General features: G+C 39.0%; 1 protein-coding gene across 1 annotated transcript in view; it reads right to left on the reverse strand.

The window, feature by feature from the left end:
• The window catches only part of MYO3A (myosin IIIA), a 218365-nt gene that overhangs the window by 26205 nt on the left and 169772 nt on the right, over positions 1–22388 (reverse strand). Inside the window, exons 26-31 of the mRNA XM_046678079.1 lie at positions 20271–20476; positions 14021–14132; positions 11499–11661; positions 9803–9923; positions 4705–5608; positions 3067–3211 (exon numbers count right to left, since the gene is read on the reverse strand). Coding sequence (XP_046534035.1) covers positions 3067–3211; positions 4705–5608; positions 9803–9923; positions 11499–11661; positions 14021–14132; positions 20271–20476 — 1651 coding nt within the window. The remainder of the gene's footprint in view (positions 1–3066; positions 3212–4704; positions 5609–9802; positions 9924–11498; positions 11662–14020; positions 14133–20270; positions 20477–22388) is intronic.

Below are 22388 nucleotides of genomic sequence, written 5' to 3' on the forward strand. Positions count from 1 at the left end.
TTACAAAGTTAGAAAAATCAAAACAGTATGGTACCAGCATAAAAACAGACACATAGACCAATGGAACAGAATAGAGAGCCCAGAAATAAACCCAAGCATATATGGTCAACTAATTTTGACAAGGGCACCAGAAAACACAATAAAGAAAGGATAGTTTCTTCAATAAATGGTGCTAGGCATGCAAAAGAATGAAATTGGACTGTTATTTCACACCATACACAAAAACGAACGCAAAATAGATTAAAGACTTAAGCATAAGACCTGAAATCATAAAAATCCTAGAAGAAAACATGGGGGGAAAGCTCCTTGACAATGACCTTGGAATGACTTTTTGGATATGACACCAAAAGCTCAGGCAACAAAAACAAAAATCAGCAAATGCAACTACATCAAACTAAAAAGCTTCTGCACAGCAAAGAAAACCATCAACAGAATAAAAAGGCAACCTATGGAATTGGAGAATATATTTGCAAACCATATATCAGATCCAAAATATATAAGGAACTCATACAACTCAACATCAAAAAAACAAGCAACTTGATTAAAAAATTGGCAAACTACCTGAATTGATATTTTTTCAAAAAAGACATACAAATGGCCAACAATATAGGAAAGTGCTCAATATCACTAATCATCAGAGAAATGCAAATGAAAATCATCATGAGATAGCACCTCACATCTGTTAGGACGTCTATGAGCAAAAAGCAAGAGAAACAAATGCTGGCCAGGATGTGGAAAAAAGGGAACCTTGTGCAGTGTTGGTGGGAATGTACATTGGTACAGCTACAATGGAAAAGAATATGGAGGTTCTTGAAAAAACTACAAATATAACTACCATATGGTCCAGCAATCCTACTCTGGGTATATATCCAAAGGAAATGAAATTAATACCTTAAAACGATGTCTGTGCTTCCCTGTTCATTGTAGCATTAGTCACAACAGCAAAGATATGGAAACAACCTAAGTGCCCATTAACAGATGGATGGATAAAGAAGAAGAAGAATACATATATATATATATATATATAAAATATAATATAAATAGTGGCATATTATTCAGCCATGAGAAAGAAGGAAATCCTACTATTTGTGACAACATAGACGAACCCGGATGACACTATGCTAAGTGAAATAAGCCAGACACAGAAAGAAAAAGCCTGCATGATCTCACCTACACGTAGGTCTAAAAATGTCTAACACACAGAAGCAGAGAGTAGAATGGTGATTACCAGCGGTGGGGAAATGGGGAGACATTGGTCACACGGTACAAAGTTGCAGTTATGTAGGATGAGTAAGTGTAGAGAGCCAACATACAGGATGATGACCACAGTTAATAATAATGTATTGAACACTGGAAATTTGCTAAGAGAGGAGATTTCAGGTGCTCTCATCCCCCACCCTAAAAAGGTAACGATGTGAGAAGACATGTTAATTAGCTTGACTGTAGTAATCATTTCACTGTGTATATGTATTTCAAATCATCAAGTTGTACACTTAAAATATGCACAACTTTTATTAAACTCTCACACACAAGGCCCTGAGATGTTCAAAAGTGCAAGTCATGGGAACACATCAGCAGCCTCCACTCCCTCCCTAGGAAGCTGCCCTGGCCCCCAGCTCCCGCTGAGGCCCTGGCTGAGCTGCTTACACAGGAACACCTCCTGGCTTCCCTCGCTTCTCTCTCCCACACCACCAGCACCTCACTGTCCCACACTCACCAGGGCTACCACACGCACAAGAGAGGGAAGCTGAAGTGCCTGCCTTTCCCCTCTGCTCCTGCCTGTCAGCATGCTGTCTAGACAAGGGTCATTGGTGGCACTCAAACTAACGGGCCTCCGGGCTCTGACTTGTTAAGCTGCTTCTTCACAGCAAGCGGTTCTGGGCCAGGGCCTGAGCACAGCAGAGGGTGGAAAGGACCAAAGAGCCACTTCGTGGGCAGTGATTTTTTTTTTTTAAAGCTTCACCACAATTCTTGACTTGAAAACAATGTGGCAGGATAATTGATTGAAATATTAAGATATTTTCCCTTCTTCCCATATCAGGCAAATAGCCAGGCTCATTTTAGTATTTTTCTGCCTAAGGCATTTTGTAGAAGCTGCCGAAGTTAGCACCTCTTCCTGTCTTTGGTAAGAGCCAAACTTATTGCAGAGATGGTCCCAGGGGTCCTGGAGGGGGTGGCGAGAGAGTGGAGGGCCTCTGAGAAAGCGAGGGAAAATAAATATTCTCCCAGACAGAAGTCAGCAGGGCCGTCAGTGGTCACCCCTGGGGAAAGTGATAAGGCTGCAGAGAGGCTGGCTACCTGGAGCATGTGTGGACCAGGTGAGACTCCCGACTCACCAGTTTCTGGGTGCCTCCTGCAGATATGGGGGCAGGAGAGCCTCCTGACTTGAAAGGATCATGATGCCAGCCAGGTGATGGACGTCCCAACAGTAACTGTATGGGCAAATGACTAGTGACCACAGGCTCTACCTGATCCTTTGGTGGGTGTATAAGGACCTAGGGCCTTTGCACAGCCCTGGGGAAGGGGAGGCCCAATAATTACTGAGACTGAATTCCCCACCAGCTCAGTGGAATTGGGGCAGAGTGTGATTTAGGTTGATTAGAAGAAAATCTAATAAGGATATTTCTTGTGCATCTGGGTTGGTACATCTGAAAGGAGACTGGCACTTTCTACACTCTTCTCAAGGTGGCAGACACTGACAAAAGGAATAGGTATACTTCACTTGTCTGCTCCCTCTTATCAAACCTGTACACTGTCTTACCAACCCCAACACCATCCCTTCCTATTCCCTTCTGGTGTCATACGCCAAGTTCTAGTTAAAGGATATATTGGGGAAAAAAGAAAAGAGGGGGAGCAGGAACTCAGAGAAGGTATGAAGTATGTGGAACATTCTGGAAAAATGTGTATCTGCTTATAAGAAATGAAATGAAATGAAAGTTTTCCCCAAGGCAGTTAGAATATAGTCACTATTGCCATAGAATAAAGGTGGGAAACTAATAAACAAATAAAGTAAAGTATCAGGCATTCCCTTTCCCGTTAGGAAGTTCTAACTCTACTGATTTTTACCTGAGAGGCACTGCTGAGAAGAAACTCGTCTATTAATTGGCTTATGAGGATAGACACCCAGATAAAGAGGCTTCAGTTGCTGGGACAAAATCATTTCATTCAGTTTTTTCTGCAGAATGAAATACTCTTCAGATAACTTTGATATCTAAAAAGAAGTTCATGTGTCAGATTAAATCAAGGAAAAGACTTCAGAGAGCTCCACAGGTGCACTGAGTCTGAGGAATTCCTCGTCACTGTCCCTTGGACTCTCATGTACTGGACCCGGCTCTGTCCCCACCACTCGGCTGCCTGTCTGCTTCTGTCCTCTGCCGACTTCCAGTAACCTCCCTCCGTTCCTTTCCAGTCTTCGTAGCCTCACTTCAGGGCTGCTGTCTCCTGCTTCCTCTCGTCCCAGCCGGCCCCTGCGCCTGTCTCGTCTGTTAACATGGCTGTCCTGCTAGGCTGCATGTGGGTTCCTGCTCCTCTGCCTCCAGCTCTGCCGCCTCGAGCCCTGAATCCACTCCCATGGAGTTATTAGCTGGCTCCGGTAGATGACTTGGTAATTCTGCATCTCCTCAATGTCCCGGTTGCATAGCTGGTCAGGGTTCCAGTCCCTGATTTGGTCTTAAGGTGAGCAAATTTACACACCAATAGAACAGGAAGGGGCTAGATAAATGAATAATTGGCAGATCTGCTAACATCTAGAAGTTGGAGATATTTGCGTCATACTTCTAACACTCAAGGGGTGTCCCAGGGCACTTACTGAGCTTTCTCATGGGCTCAGGGACTCAGGAGCATCAGGTGATCCTTCTTTGAACTAACCCATTATGATACGGGTTAGTTCTTCTATTATGTTATATACTATCGTGTATAGTATATAACCTGGTAGTCCATATTAATTTATAATATGTATTTTATAGGTCATCTAGTTAGAATTCTTCACTTTACACAGGAGAAAATAAAGGTGATGACACATAAAGTGATCTTAAGGTCAAACACCTAGAGCACAAGATCTGAAATCAGCATTTGTAGGAGCTGCTCCCTGTGACCTCTCCACAGTGTTGATTTATCAGAGTTCCACGTACACCGATGAGAAGCCCTAAAGCTGACTGCTCTCTTCTAGAAAGAGCTGAAACACACCTACTAATGGCACGAGATAGTCTCTAAGAGGGCCTTTTCTTTGTGGTCCCTCATTGTCATGATGTAACATGAAGACTTTCATCTTCATTGCATGTACGCCTCAGTATGGCTACACATCTAATTTGGATACCTAATTATATGGTCTCAAAATCTGGGGCAGAGAAAGAAAAGACTTTAGTGGATTTAGAAAATCTTTTTTTTTTTTTAGGTATAATGAAAGGCCTCAGATACATGGAAATTTGCATTGTCAAATGCCAGCATTTTAGCAAGCTGTGTAAACCAAGGACTAGTCTCCTTACTACACAAGATTTTGGTCATATTTTGTACTATTTTTATCACAGCAAATTGTTTTAAAAATGTATGGATATTTAAATAGAATAACCCTTGAGAAATTTTATTTAAAAGGTTTGCATTGTCATAAAAACAGATGAAATATATATCGGTCATCAATTATTTAATTCAGTTATTGTGTAGTTCCCAGAGATTTTTGGTACTAAATAAATTTGTTTATTTACATACCTGTTTTGAAAAAATTGCCAAATCACATGCTCCTTTTTCTGAAATTGCTTTTGAGTCCCTGTTATCCTTCGTCTTGATATTACAGGGTTCTTCATGCTTTGGGGAACAGGAATACAAATTGTGAGTATTTCTTGCTACTTCTGTTGGTGTTGCCACTATCTGCTGGTTTTCAAAAGAAGCCATGCTGTCTTTCCTTAATTGCTGCCTTCTCTTGTAACCGCGGTACTTGCTCTGGATGAACACTGCTGCTCTATCTTCCTCCTGGGCTTCCATCGTTGCTTCCACTTGCCTCTCGTGGACGGCGCCACGCTGCAGATGGCTCCTCTGCTGGCTGCATACTGGTGCATTCTGGGTGACCACAGATGTCTTCTTTTCTTTTTCCCCGCTACTTGCATTTTGATGAACTGACCTTTGGCTAAGACTAGGTCCCAAAGTTTTTTTAAAAGAAGGCTGTTGAGTCTCATTCTCAGCTAACCGAAGTCCTGAGTAGCTTGGCCTTTCTGATATGGTCTTCCTTTCTAGATATGCTGCCTTTGAGTCTTCAAAATCCCTTTCCTCAGTATAACTGTGACAGTAAGTCTGGATCACAGCATCCTGCTTCTCCACTGTCCTTACCTTACTGTTCTCTTCCAGGTCTTTGATATACTTCTGTTGGGGGCTTACTTCTCCCTGAGGGCCCTCTACCAGATACAATTCTTGCTTAGCCTCTCCCCCACAGATGTTATTCATTTTTTTCTGAGTTTGATATCCTCTGTTGTTACTTTTGACAGTAGTCACGGCTTCCTCCTCAGCTTTGAAAGTGGAAGTCTTCACTACAGATGTACCCCCTTGATTGTTTGGAGCAGGAATGACTGTTTCATTGGTAGATACTGCATTTTCTGCCTGTTTCTTCACAAAAGATTCCCTGTGGAAAACATAATGCATCTGAATATACGATACCAAACTTGAGCTTATTACCTCTTTCGGCAATAGCTACATGCTACATAATGGTGGGAGAAAAGCAAAAGGGACAAAAAACTCAAAACAAAAACTTACTGGGGGCCAGCCCAGCGGCACAGCAGTCAAGTTCGCATGTTCCACTTTGGCGGCCTAGAGTTTGCCAGTTCAGATCCTGGGCATGGACCTACACACTACTTGTCAAGCCATGCTGTGGTAGGTGTCCCATGTGTAAAGTAGAGGAAGATGGGCACAGATGTTAGCTCAGGGCCAGTCTTCTCAGCAAAAAGAGGAGGATTGGCAGTGAATGTTAGCCCAGGGCTAATCTTCCACAAAAAACAAAACAAAACAAAACTTATCAAGTCACATTAATCAAGTGTTTCCCAAAACGGTCTCCAGACAACTGTGATGGCTACTCAAATCACGAGAAAACCAGTTTCAACTTAGAGTGAGAAATATCCTAGCATATTTTCACTTAGTGAGGTGTCAAAATTCTAGGAATTTAATCACTTCAAATATATCCTTTTCAAAACAAAGTACCTATAGTGAGGGGATGTTATGGAAAATACATCTAGATGTGAAACCAGTAAGCAGGGTGTGCTCACCAGGCGGACGTGCTGTGCTTTAATAAGCGCTAAGTCTACTGATCACAGGAAATATCTTACAAAATTAACGGAAAAGCAGCGTCCCTGCTCAGTTCATGATTATACAATATGCTGGCAAGATGTCACAGTTGTTACTTTACCAATATCCTTAATCCAAAATGACTGCCCCTCAACTTGAAGATAAGATTTTCTTTACATCTCTTTTTTTTAGCCACACTCCTTTTTTTTTCTTTTTTGTAATGGCAAAACTCTCCCAAGAGTGACAAGGCCATGGCCATGAAAGGGTGTTAAGGCAGAGTCGAAAAGTCATAACTTCACACTCTGACAGGCTACTGCAGAGGCTTTTGCCAAAACCTTTTCATTTTGGCCCAGCAAAGCCATAGGAGAGTTTTGGTCCTACACCATCTGTTTGGAAAGAAGGACTTCTGTTTTTTGAGTCAAACTTGGAAAAGCTACTGGGGCTCCATTTTCCTAATTCTATGGGTCACTCTGTGGGCCTATTATGGCATCCTCAGACTTACACAGGCAGCATGACAGAAGCCCTGTCATTCTGCCAGGGATCGGAAAACTAGGTAGGGAACCAAGAACCCCACAATTTTGAGGAGTGGCTTTGCTAGTATTTTAAATAACTCTATCATACCCCCAAAGAATGCTAATATTAGTCAAAATACAATTAATGAGAGAAGACAAGCAAACTCAAATAAGAGCTACAGTAATCAAAAGAGTATGGTATTTAGCATAAAAACAGACACATAGATCAATGGAACAGAATAGAGAGCCCATAAATAAACACATGCATTTATGGTCAGTTCATTTACAACAAAGAAGCCAAGAAGACACAATGGGGATAGGACAGTGTCTTCAATAAATGGTGCTGGGAAAACAGACAACCACATGCAAAGGAATGAAACTGGACTCCTATCTTACACCATACACTAAAATCAAATCAAAATGGATTAAAGACTTGAATCTAAGATCGGAAACCATAAAACTTCTAGAAGAAGACATAGGTAGTAAGTTCCTTGACATCAGTCTTAGTGGTGACTTTTTGGATCTCACACCAAAGACAAAGGCAACGAGAGCAAAAATAAACAATAAGCCACATCAAATGAAAAAGCTTCTGCATAGCAAAGGAAACCATCAACAAAATGAAAAGGCTACCTATGGAATGAGAGAAAATGTTTGCAAATCATATTTCTGATAAGGGGTTAATCTCCAAATTACATAAAGAACTCATACAATTCAACAGCAAAATGACAAATAACCCAATTTAAAAATGGGCAGAGGATCTGAACAGATTTTTCAGAGAAGACATACATATGGCCAACAGGTATATGAAAAAGTGCTCAGCATCACTAAACATCAGGGAAATACAAATTAAAACCACAACGAGATATCATCTCATACTGTTAGAATGGTTATCATCAAAAAGACAAAAAATAGGGGCTGGCTAGGTGGCGTAGGGGTTAAGTTTGTGCTCTCTGCCTTGGTGGCCCCCGATTCGCTGGTTAGGATCCCAGGGGTGGACCTATGCACCAGTTACCAAGCCATGCTGTGGCAGGCGTCCCAGATATAAAATAGAGGAGGATGGGCACAGATGTTAGCTCAAGGCCAATCTTCCTCCAAAAAAAAAAAAAAAAAATGGATAAGAAATAACAAGCGTTGGCGAGGATGTGGAGAAAAGGGAACCTGTGTGCACTGTTGGTGGGAATGTAAACTGAAGCAGCCACTATGGAAAACAGTATGGAAGTTCCTCAAAAAAATTAAAAGAGAACTACCACATGATCCAGCAATTCCACTTCTGGGTGTATATCCAAAGGAAACAAAACCATTATCTTGAAGAGATATCCGCATTATTATTGTGAATAATAGATGTTCATCGCAGTATTATTCACAATAGCCAAGGTATGGACATAACCTATCAATGGATGAATGGATAAAGAAGATATGGTGTATGTATACAATGGAGTATTATTCAGCCACAAGAAAGAAGGAAATCCTGCCATTGGTGACAACATGGATGGATCTTGAGGGAATTATGCTAAGCGAAATAAACCAGACAAAGACAAACACTGTATGATATCACTTATATGTGGAATCTGAAAAAAGAAAAAGTCAAACTTATAGAAACAGAGAGTAGAAAAGTGATTGCCAGGGGTGGGGACCTGGAGAAATAGGGAGAGGTAGGGAAAAGGGTACAAACTTTCAGTTATGAGGAAGACCTGAGGACCTAATGTATAACATGGTAACTACAGTTGATAACACTGCATGATATGATTGAATTTTGCTAAGAGAATAGATCTTAAATGTTCTCACCAAAAAAAAAGATAACTGTGAGGTGATGGATATGCTAATTAAATAGGTGGGGGGAAGCCTTTCACAAGGTATATGTATATCAAATCATCGTGTTGTACACTTTAAATATTTTACAATTTTATATGTCAATTATACCTCAATAAAGCTGAAATTTAAAAAAGATGAATAAATTCTGGGGATCTAATATACAGCATGGTGAGTATAGTTAACAGTTCTGTATTACATATTTGAAAGTTGCTAAGAGAGCAGATCTTAAATGTTCTCACACTCACACACACAATATTTTAATTATTGAGGTGATGGAAATGTTAACTAACCTTGTTGTGGTGATCATTTCACAATATATACAGGTATCAAATCACCATGTTGCACCCTTAAACTTAAACAACGTAATATATCAGTTAAATATCAATAAATTTGGGGAAAGAAGACAAGAGGCCTGGAGTTGGGGCTGGAATGATCCTCATCTCCCCGGAAAACCACTTATTCATCTTTTGATCAATTCAAGTTTTACCATTTAGGCAAAATCTAGATCTTTCCCCTCCCCCAGTCTCTACCACCCAAGGCAGAGTTCTCCTCCACGGCCCCCACTGCAGCCTTTGCATATTTTTACAGCAGAGTTAACTCACGTTGCTAGAACATGTATTTATTGGTCATATTTCTTTCCAATGACTTTGTGAGCAATTTGAGAATAAGGATTTTGTCTCATTTATCTATTGTGTCCCTACTACTTAGCACAAAGCCTACTGTATAAATGAATTCAGGTGGATCTGCTAAAACGCACTTAGAAATATAGGTATGGAGGCTCAGGAGACTATAGGACAAAGGTGCTATCCTTTAAAGGATGATTATGATTTAGGAGCCAATGGCATATAGATTATGAAGGCCATGGGAATGAATAAGAGAGCCCAGGGACATTATTTAGATGTGGAGGAGGATTTAAATACAGGGAGAGGAGGAGGAATTAGCAAAGGACACTCAAAATTAGGAGCAGAAATGTACAGAGCAGTCTGGCAGAAGCCCGGGCAGAAAAAACTTTGAGAAGGAAAGTATGGTCATCAGGCCAACGAACTCCCAAAGAGGATAAAGAAAACGGAAGTGGTCACTGAGTGTTGACTGACATCTAAGGCGTCGGTATTAGGAACCTGGTTAGGAACGAGGAAGACTGAACTTTATTTTGTGATTTTACAGATTTGAAAAATCTATAATGCAAAGTGGTATAAGAATGAACATCATTATACCTTTTATTTTCGAAGTTTTTCTTGTAGTCAAATTCCTGATCATGAGTCTGAATGGTTGTTACTGCTGTGTTTTTTGTGTTAACGATTTTTCTTTGTTTCCTGACTAGATGTCCTCTTGCAGCTGAAAAATACAAGGCCCAGGGTAGTGTTAATCGTGATAAATAAAAGAGCATTACTTTAATGAGTAAAAACAAATGGTTTTTTGGCTATCAATGTCAAAGAGGAAAATGAAATGAAAGACTCAAAATAGAACAAGTTCATAGAAAACATTGTTCATTAACTAAACTCTTCCAGATGAGAAGCTATAGCAAGAAAATAATTCAAGTACTTTTCATGTCAAGGAGAGAACTAAGATGGAACTAAAATGATACAGATGAGCTAAGCTGATGAAAAAGACAAAATGTTCTCATTTGCTTAAAATCTGCTAATAATTATTTTCCTTTTATTTTTGCCATATTCAGCATTCATGAGAGAAAGCCCCCATTTTCTAAGTATATGTTTTGGACCTCTTGGCCAATTATCCTTGGAGACAGATATATTTCAGAATTCAGATTTAAACTATTTTTGTTTTAGAAAGGTATTTCAGAGCAAATAATGTCCATTCTATAACATTCTCCACATCAGGGAAGCATTAGATAATCAAACACATGAATATTTCTGAGAAAAACACAATATTTTTACTAAGTGGGATGAATAAAAGACTATAAATATTCGGTCGTGTTTTACTGCCAAATGATTTATGAGAAACTTTTTTGTCAGCATTTTATGAATTCTGGAATTATGGATAAAGAATTAGATCCCGAATTACAGGGTTTGTATTTTGATGTTGCCATGAGAAGCTAAGGGCTTAAAATTCCGAAAGAGATGATGAGGCGTTATGAACCAACAGAATTGGGACTGGAACATGAATCTCTTGAATGTTAGTCAGCTGCCCCTCACATCAGTGTTCTTCAGAACGCAGGCTGCAAATCAAGAGCGGATCATAAAATTGATTTAGTGGGCCAAATCTAGCATCTCAAAATGAAATGGAATAAGCCAGAACAGAAACTATCAGAGTGCTTTGCTTGTAGTTATGTGTGTCTGTCAGGTTACAGAGCAAACACATTTTTTGACTATGGAAGTCCAGTCAAAAAATTTTGAAAGATACTGTACCAAGACAAGCTAGGTTCTAAATTTAGTTTCTTACAGAAAAATGGAAAGCAAAGGTCTATTAATACATTTTAATAAAAATTTGTGAAATGAAGAATGGTTATAAATATTATTTCCCTACAGTTAACAGAACGAAATGGATGCCCTTTTACAAAATGAGATTTAATTAAGTTGTCAAAAATTATGGCAAGTGTAACCTTTGGAATAAAGTAGGAAAAGTCTTACTGTTGAGTGGGTTATAATAATACAATTCTTAAGATTTATAATTAATTCAATCACTGTTGATAATAGGTCAATTGTGTTTCATTAATACTTGGCAGAAAATTTTAAAATTAAATTATTTTACTTAAAACATTTATTCAGATATTAAAAATGTCAATCACTAAAACAATCAGATTTCGATTTAGCACAGAGAAAGTATCAGGCAAACAGAGTCTGGCATTAAACACAAAAGCTACATAAAAATTAGAGATTTGCATATAAGATTTGATATTATGCTCACGTCTAAACATAACATGTTTTGTTACATGGGGAGATGATATTATACCTGACTGTATAATTATGGCACTCTCTTTCCTCTTCTCCTGTAGTTTTTTGTACCTTCTTGAACCCAAGAATCCTCTGACACAGGCTTGAATCAAAATAACCTTGTCAACAGCTTCCTTTCGCATTAAATTTAACTGTTCCACATGATAATATTTAAGGAACACCTTAAAAGAATTAAATAAATTCTTGTTTAATAAATAAGAAACAAAAATAAAAAGAAATAAAGAAAAAATAAAACTATGCACACAGATGTGATAAAGTCATGTGCTATGCTTTGAAAAAAGATTACATTCTAAATCTTTTCAGATCTTGGAAATCATTATCGTTTGCTTCTTTGGCCTGGATGTTGCTATATCATTATAGACTTTTATGCTTGAAGAAAGCCTCTCTTTGAGAAGGAATACAGTTCAGCAATCATCCTGTTTATTTACAACAGGTCACTAGGTTTTGTTGGTTGGGCCAATAAGAACGGAAGATGTTGAGCTCTTTTATCAAAGTTTTATCATATACTCTGAGCAACGCTAATTTTTATGCTTTTTTTTTGTTTTTTTGTTTTTTTAAAGACAATTGCATTTCTCCAATTTAAAAATCTTACAAATCCATTTGTAAGATAGAGGACAATTACAGTAGTTCATTCATCAAATGTTTACTGAGGTCTATTGTATGTATTTATCTGCTGGGGATACAAAGGTGAAGGAGGCAGGGGCCCTGTCCCTCAGGGGCTCACAGTGTTGTCAGCGGAGGGAATAAGGCAGAGAGGGCCCCAGGCAGAACTAACAACTTTCTCACTAGACGCAGTGTTCACCCTGGAGAAAGGAGGGCTGACTTTCAATCATTCTAAAATCAAGATGAATCGGAGCAATGGAGGAACCTGAAGGCCTGGAGATGTTCTTATCTAAGAGTTTTCAACCTCCCTCAGGAAATAAGAAGGTTTTTTTTTTCTTTTAATGGCTAAATTTACTAATGAAAATCACCTCAAAAAGAGTTGATTGACTCCACTAAGAAAGTCACTTAAATTCAAATTCAAATTCAAACAGCTGAGTCGTGAGACCTGGTAACTCTGACTATAGAACTCTGTCAGCGCTCCGTTACTTGAAAGCTTGGCACCATAGGCAAACAGTTTCGCATTAGGGGTTTTGATTGAATTTAGTTTTAATTTCTGTAAGACTCTAGATGTTAATATATTTAGTCCATTCTACTGTTGACAATTCATTTAAAATTCAATCTGTTTAAAAAGGTCATAATTTTTTTTGCACAGCACTAGAAATGTTCCTATATTGAATACTTTTATCCATTTTAATGAGTTGGAAAGGGTGAAGTGGAAAAATACAAATAGCTTTAAAATGCTACTTAAATATCATGCAGAACTGGACCTGAAAAGGGCCTTTTTACAGTAAAGTAAAAACTCCATTTGAAGTCAGGCATGTGTTTCAGACCATAAATCAGGAGATTTCAGCCTGATGAAATTCACCTTTGTGAGCGTCTAAAAGAAAATGGTGTGAATAGAATACACACCTTCTTAATGCTCAGAATTTCCCCTTACTAGGTACTAAAGCAAATACAGATTACTGAATATGTAGGACACTCAGTCTAAGATAAACATTAAAAAAAATTCCTTAAATTGTTAGAGAACTAACTTCTCACCTGAACATTATGAAAATTCTCTCCCACACCTCCCACCCTCAAGACACAACCAATACAATTTCTTTGCAAATGTGTAAATTTGATTTAGTCTATGTCTATGGCGTGGCTGATCTAAGTTATCCTTGAGTGGTCGACCTATGAGTACTTCTTTGTCTTAGCTTGGGTGATATCTCCATCCTCCCGCAGTGATACATTTGGTGTGCCCCTAAGACCCGGTACCCTGTTTATCTCCTCACCCCAGCTCTGAGGATCTCTGAGAAGCCCTATGCATCCTTTCTCCAAGCAGCCACCTGGCTTACTTCCATATTCAAAATTAGTTATGAGTTTTTACTTGATTTTCTGGGATTAAATAAGCTAAGTTCTCATAGGCTCTCAAATCTAATACATAAACACACCAATATCCAAACACATATAATGAGTCTAGCAACAATGGTGAACATCTCACTCTGGATAAATTTCAAGTTTACAATAGAAGCAAATTCAAGAACTAGGAAAAAAGAAAAACAGAAATCTACTGAGATTATTATGATTCTCTGCAGCTTTTTGACTACATTTGGCAGTGATAAGACAGAGAAAATGTATCAGTCTGTGTTCAATACTATGTGAAGTGAAGTATACTCATTATAAATTTCACCCTTTTTTGGATAAATCTTCAAGATCAATTTTTCTTGAATTTCTCAAAAGAAACTTTTATGAGAGCAGTTTCATTTTGCAAAAGAAGGAAACCTTTAAGAATTTATCAACTTACTTCCCTTATTTTAAGCTAAAGAGTCTATAACATAAAAAGCCACAATATTTTCAATCATTGTAAAATGTTATAATTCTCAGTAAATATCACAGTTACTAGTATTTTTCTTGAAAATTACGTGAAAACATTACTTTGGTTTTTCCAAGAGCCCAGTTATCCAGACCAGCTTTTTCCAAAATGGTGGCACAGGTGTCAGGGCTCACGGGGGGCTCTTCACTCCACTTGTAGCAGAGAACATGGTACCTTCAAATAGGAGAAAGGGCTGTTAGCATTTCACAAAGGTCCAAGGTCTCGGTAGCCCAGCAGACACCTGATGGCTCTATGCAGGAGACAGAGGAGACTCCCCAGACTTAACCAGGGGAGCCTTTAGATACTGTCAGAACACCTCTGGAGTAGACTGACTCCAGATGATGCAAATTTGGACCAGTCTATTCACGCAAATTTGAGCATCGTTTTTTTCACCTTAGTGATTGCTTTTCAACACTTAACACTGAAATTCCCCACCAAAACTCTATCACTCAAAAAAAAAAAAAAATTAGCTGGGTATTTTTAAGAAGAAATCTTCCTCTGGGCACCAAAAACAGCAGGACTGCAGTGGCAGGAAGCAGAGGGAAAGCTTTATTCTTTTCTTTTCACCTTCACAAAAACATCGGAAGCTGATCTTAAAACTGGATGAAGGAGTTTAATTCCACGCAACCTTCCCACCACTGTACACACACCTTCCATCATTGTTTTTCCTTGAGTTACACTATGTCTCTGGCTGGAGTTTTCCTCTATTGGTTCAATAACATCAGTAATTGAGCGGAAGAAATGAGTAAGGGTCAATGCAGGAGAGAAGTGGAAGAGCCACAAGTTTTTCAGGTGACCACAAAGTCTAATGGGGGAAAGGGGTGAATTAAAGGAAGAATTTCTTGGTGCAAGATTAACCCTTAGTGAGCTCCCTGACTCTCCCACTCTTGTTCTTCTGCTGCACATGCTCTGCAAACATGCAAACCTGGACCATGCAATCATGTTTCTCTGCTCTCCTCTCAGAGTTTGCAGCACTGCCAGAGAAAAATCACCATTAATCCACAGTGTGCTCCCTATGTGGTTTCCTCGATTCAGCTGGGCCCACAGGGATGCTCAGAATCCTGGTTGGTGTCCATGGCCACTTTCCTCACTCGATTCTCCAAACAGTTATTTAGCCTCTCCTGCCCTCTTTGAGTCTCCCCACTTGCCCCTGTCCCCTGCACCACTCTTAGTAGATAAGCTTGTCTTCTGTTTTACTAGAGGCCACCAGACACGAGCTCCACGGACTTCTTCCCCAACTGCAAATTCATTTGCGCACTATCTCCTCCTTCAGAGGAGGAGCTATCCATTCTCCATCTGCCTGTGTTCTACGTGCCATCTCCTCCTCCTCTTCTATTCTGTATATTTTCAACCCCATTTCTCTCTTCTGGCTCCTTTCCTTTAGTACAAAACAAATACCTTAAGTCTCTCTCATCTGAAATGATTCTATATCTCCCACTGGCTTTATAGATAAGTGGAAAGATTGTTTAAAATAACCATCTCCATTTCTCTACTTCCCATCACTCCTCAGCTCCCGGAATCTTATTTAATCACAAGGTAATAAAGACTCGTACTCAATCACATATGACCTTTTAGTGACGAAATCTAAAGGCTTGTCTTCCATCCTAATCGTAAGCGTTCTTTCTGCAACATTTGATATTGTTGACCACTTTCTTTGTCTTGAGAGAGTGTCCCCAAGGTTTCCATCCCACCCGGTCCCCCTGCTGCTCCTCCTCCCTCTCATTCTCTCTGACATGCCCCAGATTTAGACTTGCTGCTTAAATGCTAGTGTTCTGCAATGTTCCATTCTTTCTATGCTCTCTCCACAGGTGTCTCGTCTGCCTGCACAGCTTCCCTGTATGTGAAGATTCCTAAACGTGCATCTTCAGCCCTGTTTACACAAACTCTAAACACATTACTTCTGACTGCCCACCTGGTTATCGTACAGACACTCCAAACTCAGCAAAATTCATCACCTTTTCTTTCCTCTGCTAGTTTCTATCTCTGTGAATGATGTCACTACTGTTTTAAACGGTACTAAAGCTAGAAATCTGTGTGTCATCCTAGATTCTTCCCTATTCTTCACTCTGTGCATCCAACAAACTTAAAAATCTCTCTAGAAGCCATTTCTTTCTCTCTATTCCTACTGCCATTACCTTAAACCTACTTCTCATCCATTCTTATCTTGCCTTCTGTAATTGCCTCCCAAACGGTTAAGTCCATCTTCACTCCCTCCTCCCATTCCCTAGCCAACTTCCACAGCTTTGTCTGAACTATTTTAATAAAATGAAAAGCTGATCATGTCCTTTCCTGACTTGACAGTCTCCAAGCATTTCCCAAGTTCCAAGCTGGGATGGCACAAACGGGTGCTTTCAAAGGCTGGGCAGGTAATGAAAAAATGTGAGCCAAGAAGCAGTAGAAATGTAGGAAATGGGAAGAGCACACCTGCCGACAAGCCGTCATTTAACATTTGTTGCCACATATGATGTAGTCTGAAAGCATCCTCCTGCCATACATCCCTGCCTGCCTTTCCAGCCTTACTCTTTGCTATTTTCCACCAACATCTTGAGCTCCAGCAATGAAAGTTATTTAAAATTATGCCAAAGGGCCATGTGTGTTTGTGCCTCTATGCCTTTCTATGTGTTATTCCCTATGCCCACATGTCCTTCCATCTTCACTCCTTGTTCCCCTAATGAAGAAATCCTCTTTCAATATTCTAGAAACGCTCTTCAACATATCTTTGATGAACAGATATTGGGTAAACTGATGAAACATGAGCGGGGAAAGCCAGAGAGCTGTTTCTACAAAACTGCATCCAGTGCTTTGGTTAGCCTCCAGAAAGAAGTATTCTAGAAAACCATGGAATTAAATGTGGATAAAGCTGTCATAAAGGGTCGAGGAGAATAAGAATTAAGAAATATTCAGCTCTTTGATTGTTTCACAAGTATCTCTAACTTCTTGCTTTACTTCAAGAAATATTCACTACAAATCATAAATAAGGGATTATGGATAGCTTATGGAAGAAAGTCAATAAACTCTGATTAGTGGACTTTAAAGGAAAAAATTAAGCTTATCTCAAAAGATTGAAAAATAAACATCTGTTCATGTTCTTAGTTAAAATACAATATTTATAGTATGCATTTATGTGTTATTTTTATGCTTCTCTGCTTTATCTGAATTTTGACTATCATCTAAGAAGTCTTCCCCTTTCCTACCCCCCTCCACCACCTCTACTTCATGTTCTCAGAGTACCCTGTGCATATTTTTATTAAGAATATCCACTATTCTTTCATTCATTTTCGAATATTTATGGAGCACCTACCATATGCCAGGCATGCTTCTAAGTGCTGGGACCCGGCAGTGAACACAGCAGACCAACACCCTGCCCTGGGAGTTTCCACCACATTGTACGATAACGTAGATCATTAGATCCGATTCCCTCAACCAACCTGTGAGTTTCTTAACATCAGAGGCTCTTTTATTAATCCTTGGATTAATCTTTTGTTCAAAGACTGGGACATAGTGGGTGCTCAATTAAATGTTTGTTGAATGACTAATGAAGCACCTCTGGGACTTGCTGTGGAAATAAACATCTGGGTAGACCTGATGCGCTTATGGAGGAAAGCCCCAGACCCAGGCTTTGTTGTGGCCCTTGTTTTGAAGTCAACATACTGACTTTGGCTTTGTTTTTTATGAGTTAGCTGCATGGTTTACCTTGTGGGATTTGAGACCACAGCACTGTAGGGGTCTGTAAGTAATTTGGGGACCTTGGGGCTGAGGAAAAAATAATAATGAAAATAATTATAGTTAATATGTATGGATGACATTTGGTTCTATCAACAGACTTCACATATATTATTTCATTTAGTGCTCATAACCACATACGAAGTAGATACTATTATCATCATTCCTATTTGCAGATGAGAGAGTCTGAAGCTCGAAGCTTCTAGAACTCAAGTTACTTTGAACAAGGTCACATTTAGTAAGTGGCAGAACTGGGATTCAAACCCGGGTTTTCTGACTTCAAAGCATGTATGCGTCCGTGCTCCACTATCCTGCTGCCTTCCATCAGTTCTGGCCGCATCAGAGCTCTGGTGGCAAAACTGAGCATAGGTGCCTGGCAGGAAAATGGGGCTAACTCCGTGGCTTCTTAGGGTAAGGGTTCATTTGAAGCAACTACAGTCCAAACCCAGCGTCTTGTGCAAAGTCAGTTTACATTGTCTATCTTCCCTTAAGATTATTTCTTTGTCACAAAACGGAGGAGCTTATCTACAACAGAACAAAGTGTCTGATGAATTTTGCATCATACAAGGAGGGTCAGTCAGAGGCTAAGGCAGGACTGAGGAGGGTTAGTCAGTGCTATTTACACCTCCACGGGCCCTCCGCAAATTGCTCAGCCTTCCTCAGAGTCTACGCCAATTTGGATGACAGCTTTCAAATTAGTGACAGAGAAAAGGTTTATTTTATTTATAGCCTTTTATTTCTAGAACTTCCTGTATTCAGAACAGCTATTCACATGTTCTCCGTATATTCAGCTTTTTCCCCTCCTCATTTATCATGCAGTAATTTGCTGTTTTGTAATAGCACAGGACGTGGAGATACATTTAAGAATTTATTCTCACTTCTGACCTTCTAAATAAGCTCCTTTGAACTACGATATCATCAAGAAAATAGATTTAGTTCTCCTTACGATACATAGTGAAAAACATGGATAATTTTGAAACTGTTAGTCTGGCTTTTAAATCTCTCTCTTCATAATTTTATCCAGACCAGTTTCCCCATCTGATTCCATCTTACCTTCTGTCACCTCTGTCACTTCACTAAGGCCCACTCTGCCGATCCAGTCTAACCCAAGTCCCTCTGGCTTTTGGTACACCGTGTACACAACGGAGAATTTACCTGTTGTTCTATAAGAAATTCCAATATTTTTAATTTCTTAGTTTTGGATATAAAGTTGGGAGAAGTAAAGCCAGTGATTAGATGCTGGCCATACTTCTGACCTCTGAAATTTGAAGCTTTAAAGCCTGTCTTAAGCTATTATAAAGGATTTGCCAATATGAGTGTCACCAGATTTATGTAATTTTGCTCTCCATCATGAAAAAGTGGTAAGGTCTTTTTTATTTCAAGGTGCTCCAAATAAATACCTTTCTTTTCTTTCCTAGGTCTCTAAAGAAAAAAAAGAAATCAAGAACTACCACAAATTGCTGAAAAAATGAAAATTTGCAAAAAGAATTAGAATTCTCGTTTCATTCAGTGAGGATCTTGGTTACCTCAAGTAAAAGAATACTTGACACAGACAAGATGGTGTTTTATTATTTGGGGGAGAGCGTTAGAAATTACAGTTCATTGTGCAATCATAAAGCTTTGTTTTGTTCTTAACACTAATTTATACATTCTGAAAAAGGTCAGAGAATGTTACATACGGAGAATTCCTCAAATGCTAGGTTTCAGCTGAAAATTGTAATGGACTTCACTTCTGAAAATTGAAATTTCAGGTTTAATGGCTAATGGAAATCATAGAATTGATAAAATATCAGAAACATGCACTTAAAATATTAAAAATATAAAATGCTGAAGTTCTATATCACCACTAATGTATGATTTAATATGTAGCTTGATTCATTTTACATTAATCTCAGATATTAAAAAGGACTCCTTAGACCTAACTGAGTCTCTATGTCTTCTAAATCACTTTTAGAGACAGAATCTCATTTGGTCCTTACAACGATTCTATCGGGTAGTCACGGCACACTCATTAGATGAGGAAACGAGGTTCAGGCTAGGCCCGGGTTTCTCAACCTTGGCCCTGTGAACACTTTAGGCTGGATAGTTATAGGTTGTGGGGTGTCTGGTCCTGCACATTTTAGGATATTTAGCAGGATCCCTGGTCTCTACCCACTAGAGGCCAGCAGCAAGTCCGCATCCCACCAGTTGTGACAACCAAAAATGTCTTCAGACATTAAGAAATGTCCTTTGAGGGGCAAAATGTCCCCTCATTGAGAATCACTGGTATAGGCCCCTGGTCACATAGCTAGTGGCAAAGCTGGAATGAAAACCAAATCCTTCAGCTCCTCAGCACAGAAGCTCAGGCCTCTGATGATGCTGCCTATGACCTGTACCCTGTGCTACCATGTGGGATCTCCCAGCCGACAATAGAACTTCCAGCCACAGGTAATAGTTACCTTCTCTTGCAATACAGAATCATCTGCGTGAACAAAATGCCTCCCTCCTAGGACACCCAAGTAATTCTCTCTCCTATTTTGTTTCCGATAATTCTTCTGACACATTTTTATACAAACTGCACATGGAAACTTAAAAAAGAAATCTACATACCGCTTTATAAAGTTAGCAAAAAGTATCCGATGTGAGTATCCTAGCCTTCGAATTCTTGCTGTTTCCAGAATTCCCGTGTAGCGAAGTTGTAGCAGAACTTTCTCTTTGTCATATTTTCTCGCCTGACGTTCATTATTTGGTTTGATGCAACGGACGAAATGAGGTTGGCCCACCACCATTTTAGACAGCAAATCCATCAGAGAATACTATAACATGCAACAAAAAGAAATTTCCCAGGGTAGCAGACAAAAACCTAACTAGCAGGTCTTTCTTTTTATCATGAGAATAAAATCTGAAAGCTGAATGTTACAAATGCTCGCACTAATTCACAGAAGAGAAATCTGTATTAATGAAAGTTTTATTTATAGTATATTTTTTAAAATGCAGGTTTACTCACAAAAATGTAAATGCAATAACTAAGAACTTAGCTATTAAAAGGCTGCCTATAAATTTTTAAGGCAACTTTAATTAATAGATAAAATTATTTTTTATACAGTCTGTTTGTAAGTAATTATATTCTCTCAGGGAAACTTTCTGAATTGCATTATTTAGGCACACAATCTGCTTTCCTGCTTACACTGCTAATATCCTTGCCTAACTCTTTCTTTAGAGAAAGTATGTAAGTAAACACTTTAATCCCTATCAGAATCATCTCCTAGTTTAACATAAGGACTGAGAAGTTAATGCAGTTTAATATATAGGACACGGTTATAAAAATAAACAAATCCATTTAAGTACTCTAATCTGCTCTCGTTTGATAATTTTCTTATTTTGGAAGTTTTTTAATTGCACAGATATGAAAACTGCATTCTGCAGCAATACCTTACTAAAACAGCCGCCAATTACTGGTCAACTAAGTACAACATATTTGGATAATCATGGTTCAACTAAAAGTGCAACCCCACAAAACTAGTATGTCAAAGACCAGGATTACAAATTACTGGCAAGGAAAAAAAATGTATCGACATAGATAGCTGTTGACAGCTGGATCTCTTTTAGTGTTGGAAATATAAAAGCTGACATTACAAAGCCAGTGCAAAGCGAACAGTGGAACTGGGCAACTGACAAAGCACTGGATTTGCATGGCTTCCCCTTGGGCACCCACACTCCGATGAGATCTTCTTCAAACAGCTGGGTCTGCCACCTTGGAGCCCTTTATCATTACGTTTATCGGTGAGTCATCATTGCTTTCGTCATGCAAACACCTGCCAAGCACTGGAGATGCAAAGGTGATCTGCGTGCCTGGTGACATTCTGAGTAAGAGCTGACTGTAATTTACGCACTGGTTTTTCTCAGGGACCAAGCCAGAGTTCATGCGTACTATGTTCATTCTTCTCTGCAGAATGAAAAATGACTTTTAAAATATATTACATACTACACATGGAATTATCTTCTATCGCCTTCACCTCAGCCTGAGGAGTAAAATGATTTTATGAACTAATGATTTAAAGATATACACGGTGTTTGATGTCAACAACAGTGGCAGGATTATGGTCTTGGATAACTCAGTTAAAAAAGAACACAATGTGGCCGTAAGTACTCTCGGTGATTCAACTGTGGTGCGGTCCTGATGTGAGCTGAATGCACCAGCAGCGAACGTGAGATATGAAGCATATAAATGTACTAGGTGCTACTCAAAGATGAGTAAGCACATACTGGCTCTTATGAGCTTAGGACTTGAAAAATATTTACTAAAACTATCCAGCTATTTTTAAAAGTATTTTTTGATTCTGTTAGGGAACTGGATTTATTCACTAAACACTTACAGTAAATTTAACCCAAACCCCCCTCCCCCATTAAATTAGTCATGCTTCATTTAATGAAGGGGATGTATTCTGAGAAATTCGTCCTTAGGCGATTTCGCTGTTGCGTGAACATCATAGAGTATACTTACAGAAACCCAGATGGTATAGCCTACTACACACCTAGGCTATAAGGTATTCATCTTATGGGACCACCGTCATATATGTAGTTCATTGTTGATCGAAATATCATTATGCAGCACATGACTGTATAACTATTAATAATTTCCAAGTTTTAGGTGATATTTTCTTCATTTTCATTGGCTGGTTAATAAAATTTTATCAAAAGAGACAAACAGAACTGGAACCAATATCA

This window comes from Equus quagga, chromosome 12 (assembly GCF_021613505.1).
Source record: "Equus quagga isolate Etosha38 chromosome 12, UCLA_HA_Equagga_1.0, whole genome shotgun sequence".
NCBI classification, from domain to species: domain Eukaryota; kingdom Metazoa; phylum Chordata; class Mammalia; order Perissodactyla; family Equidae; genus Equus; species Equus quagga.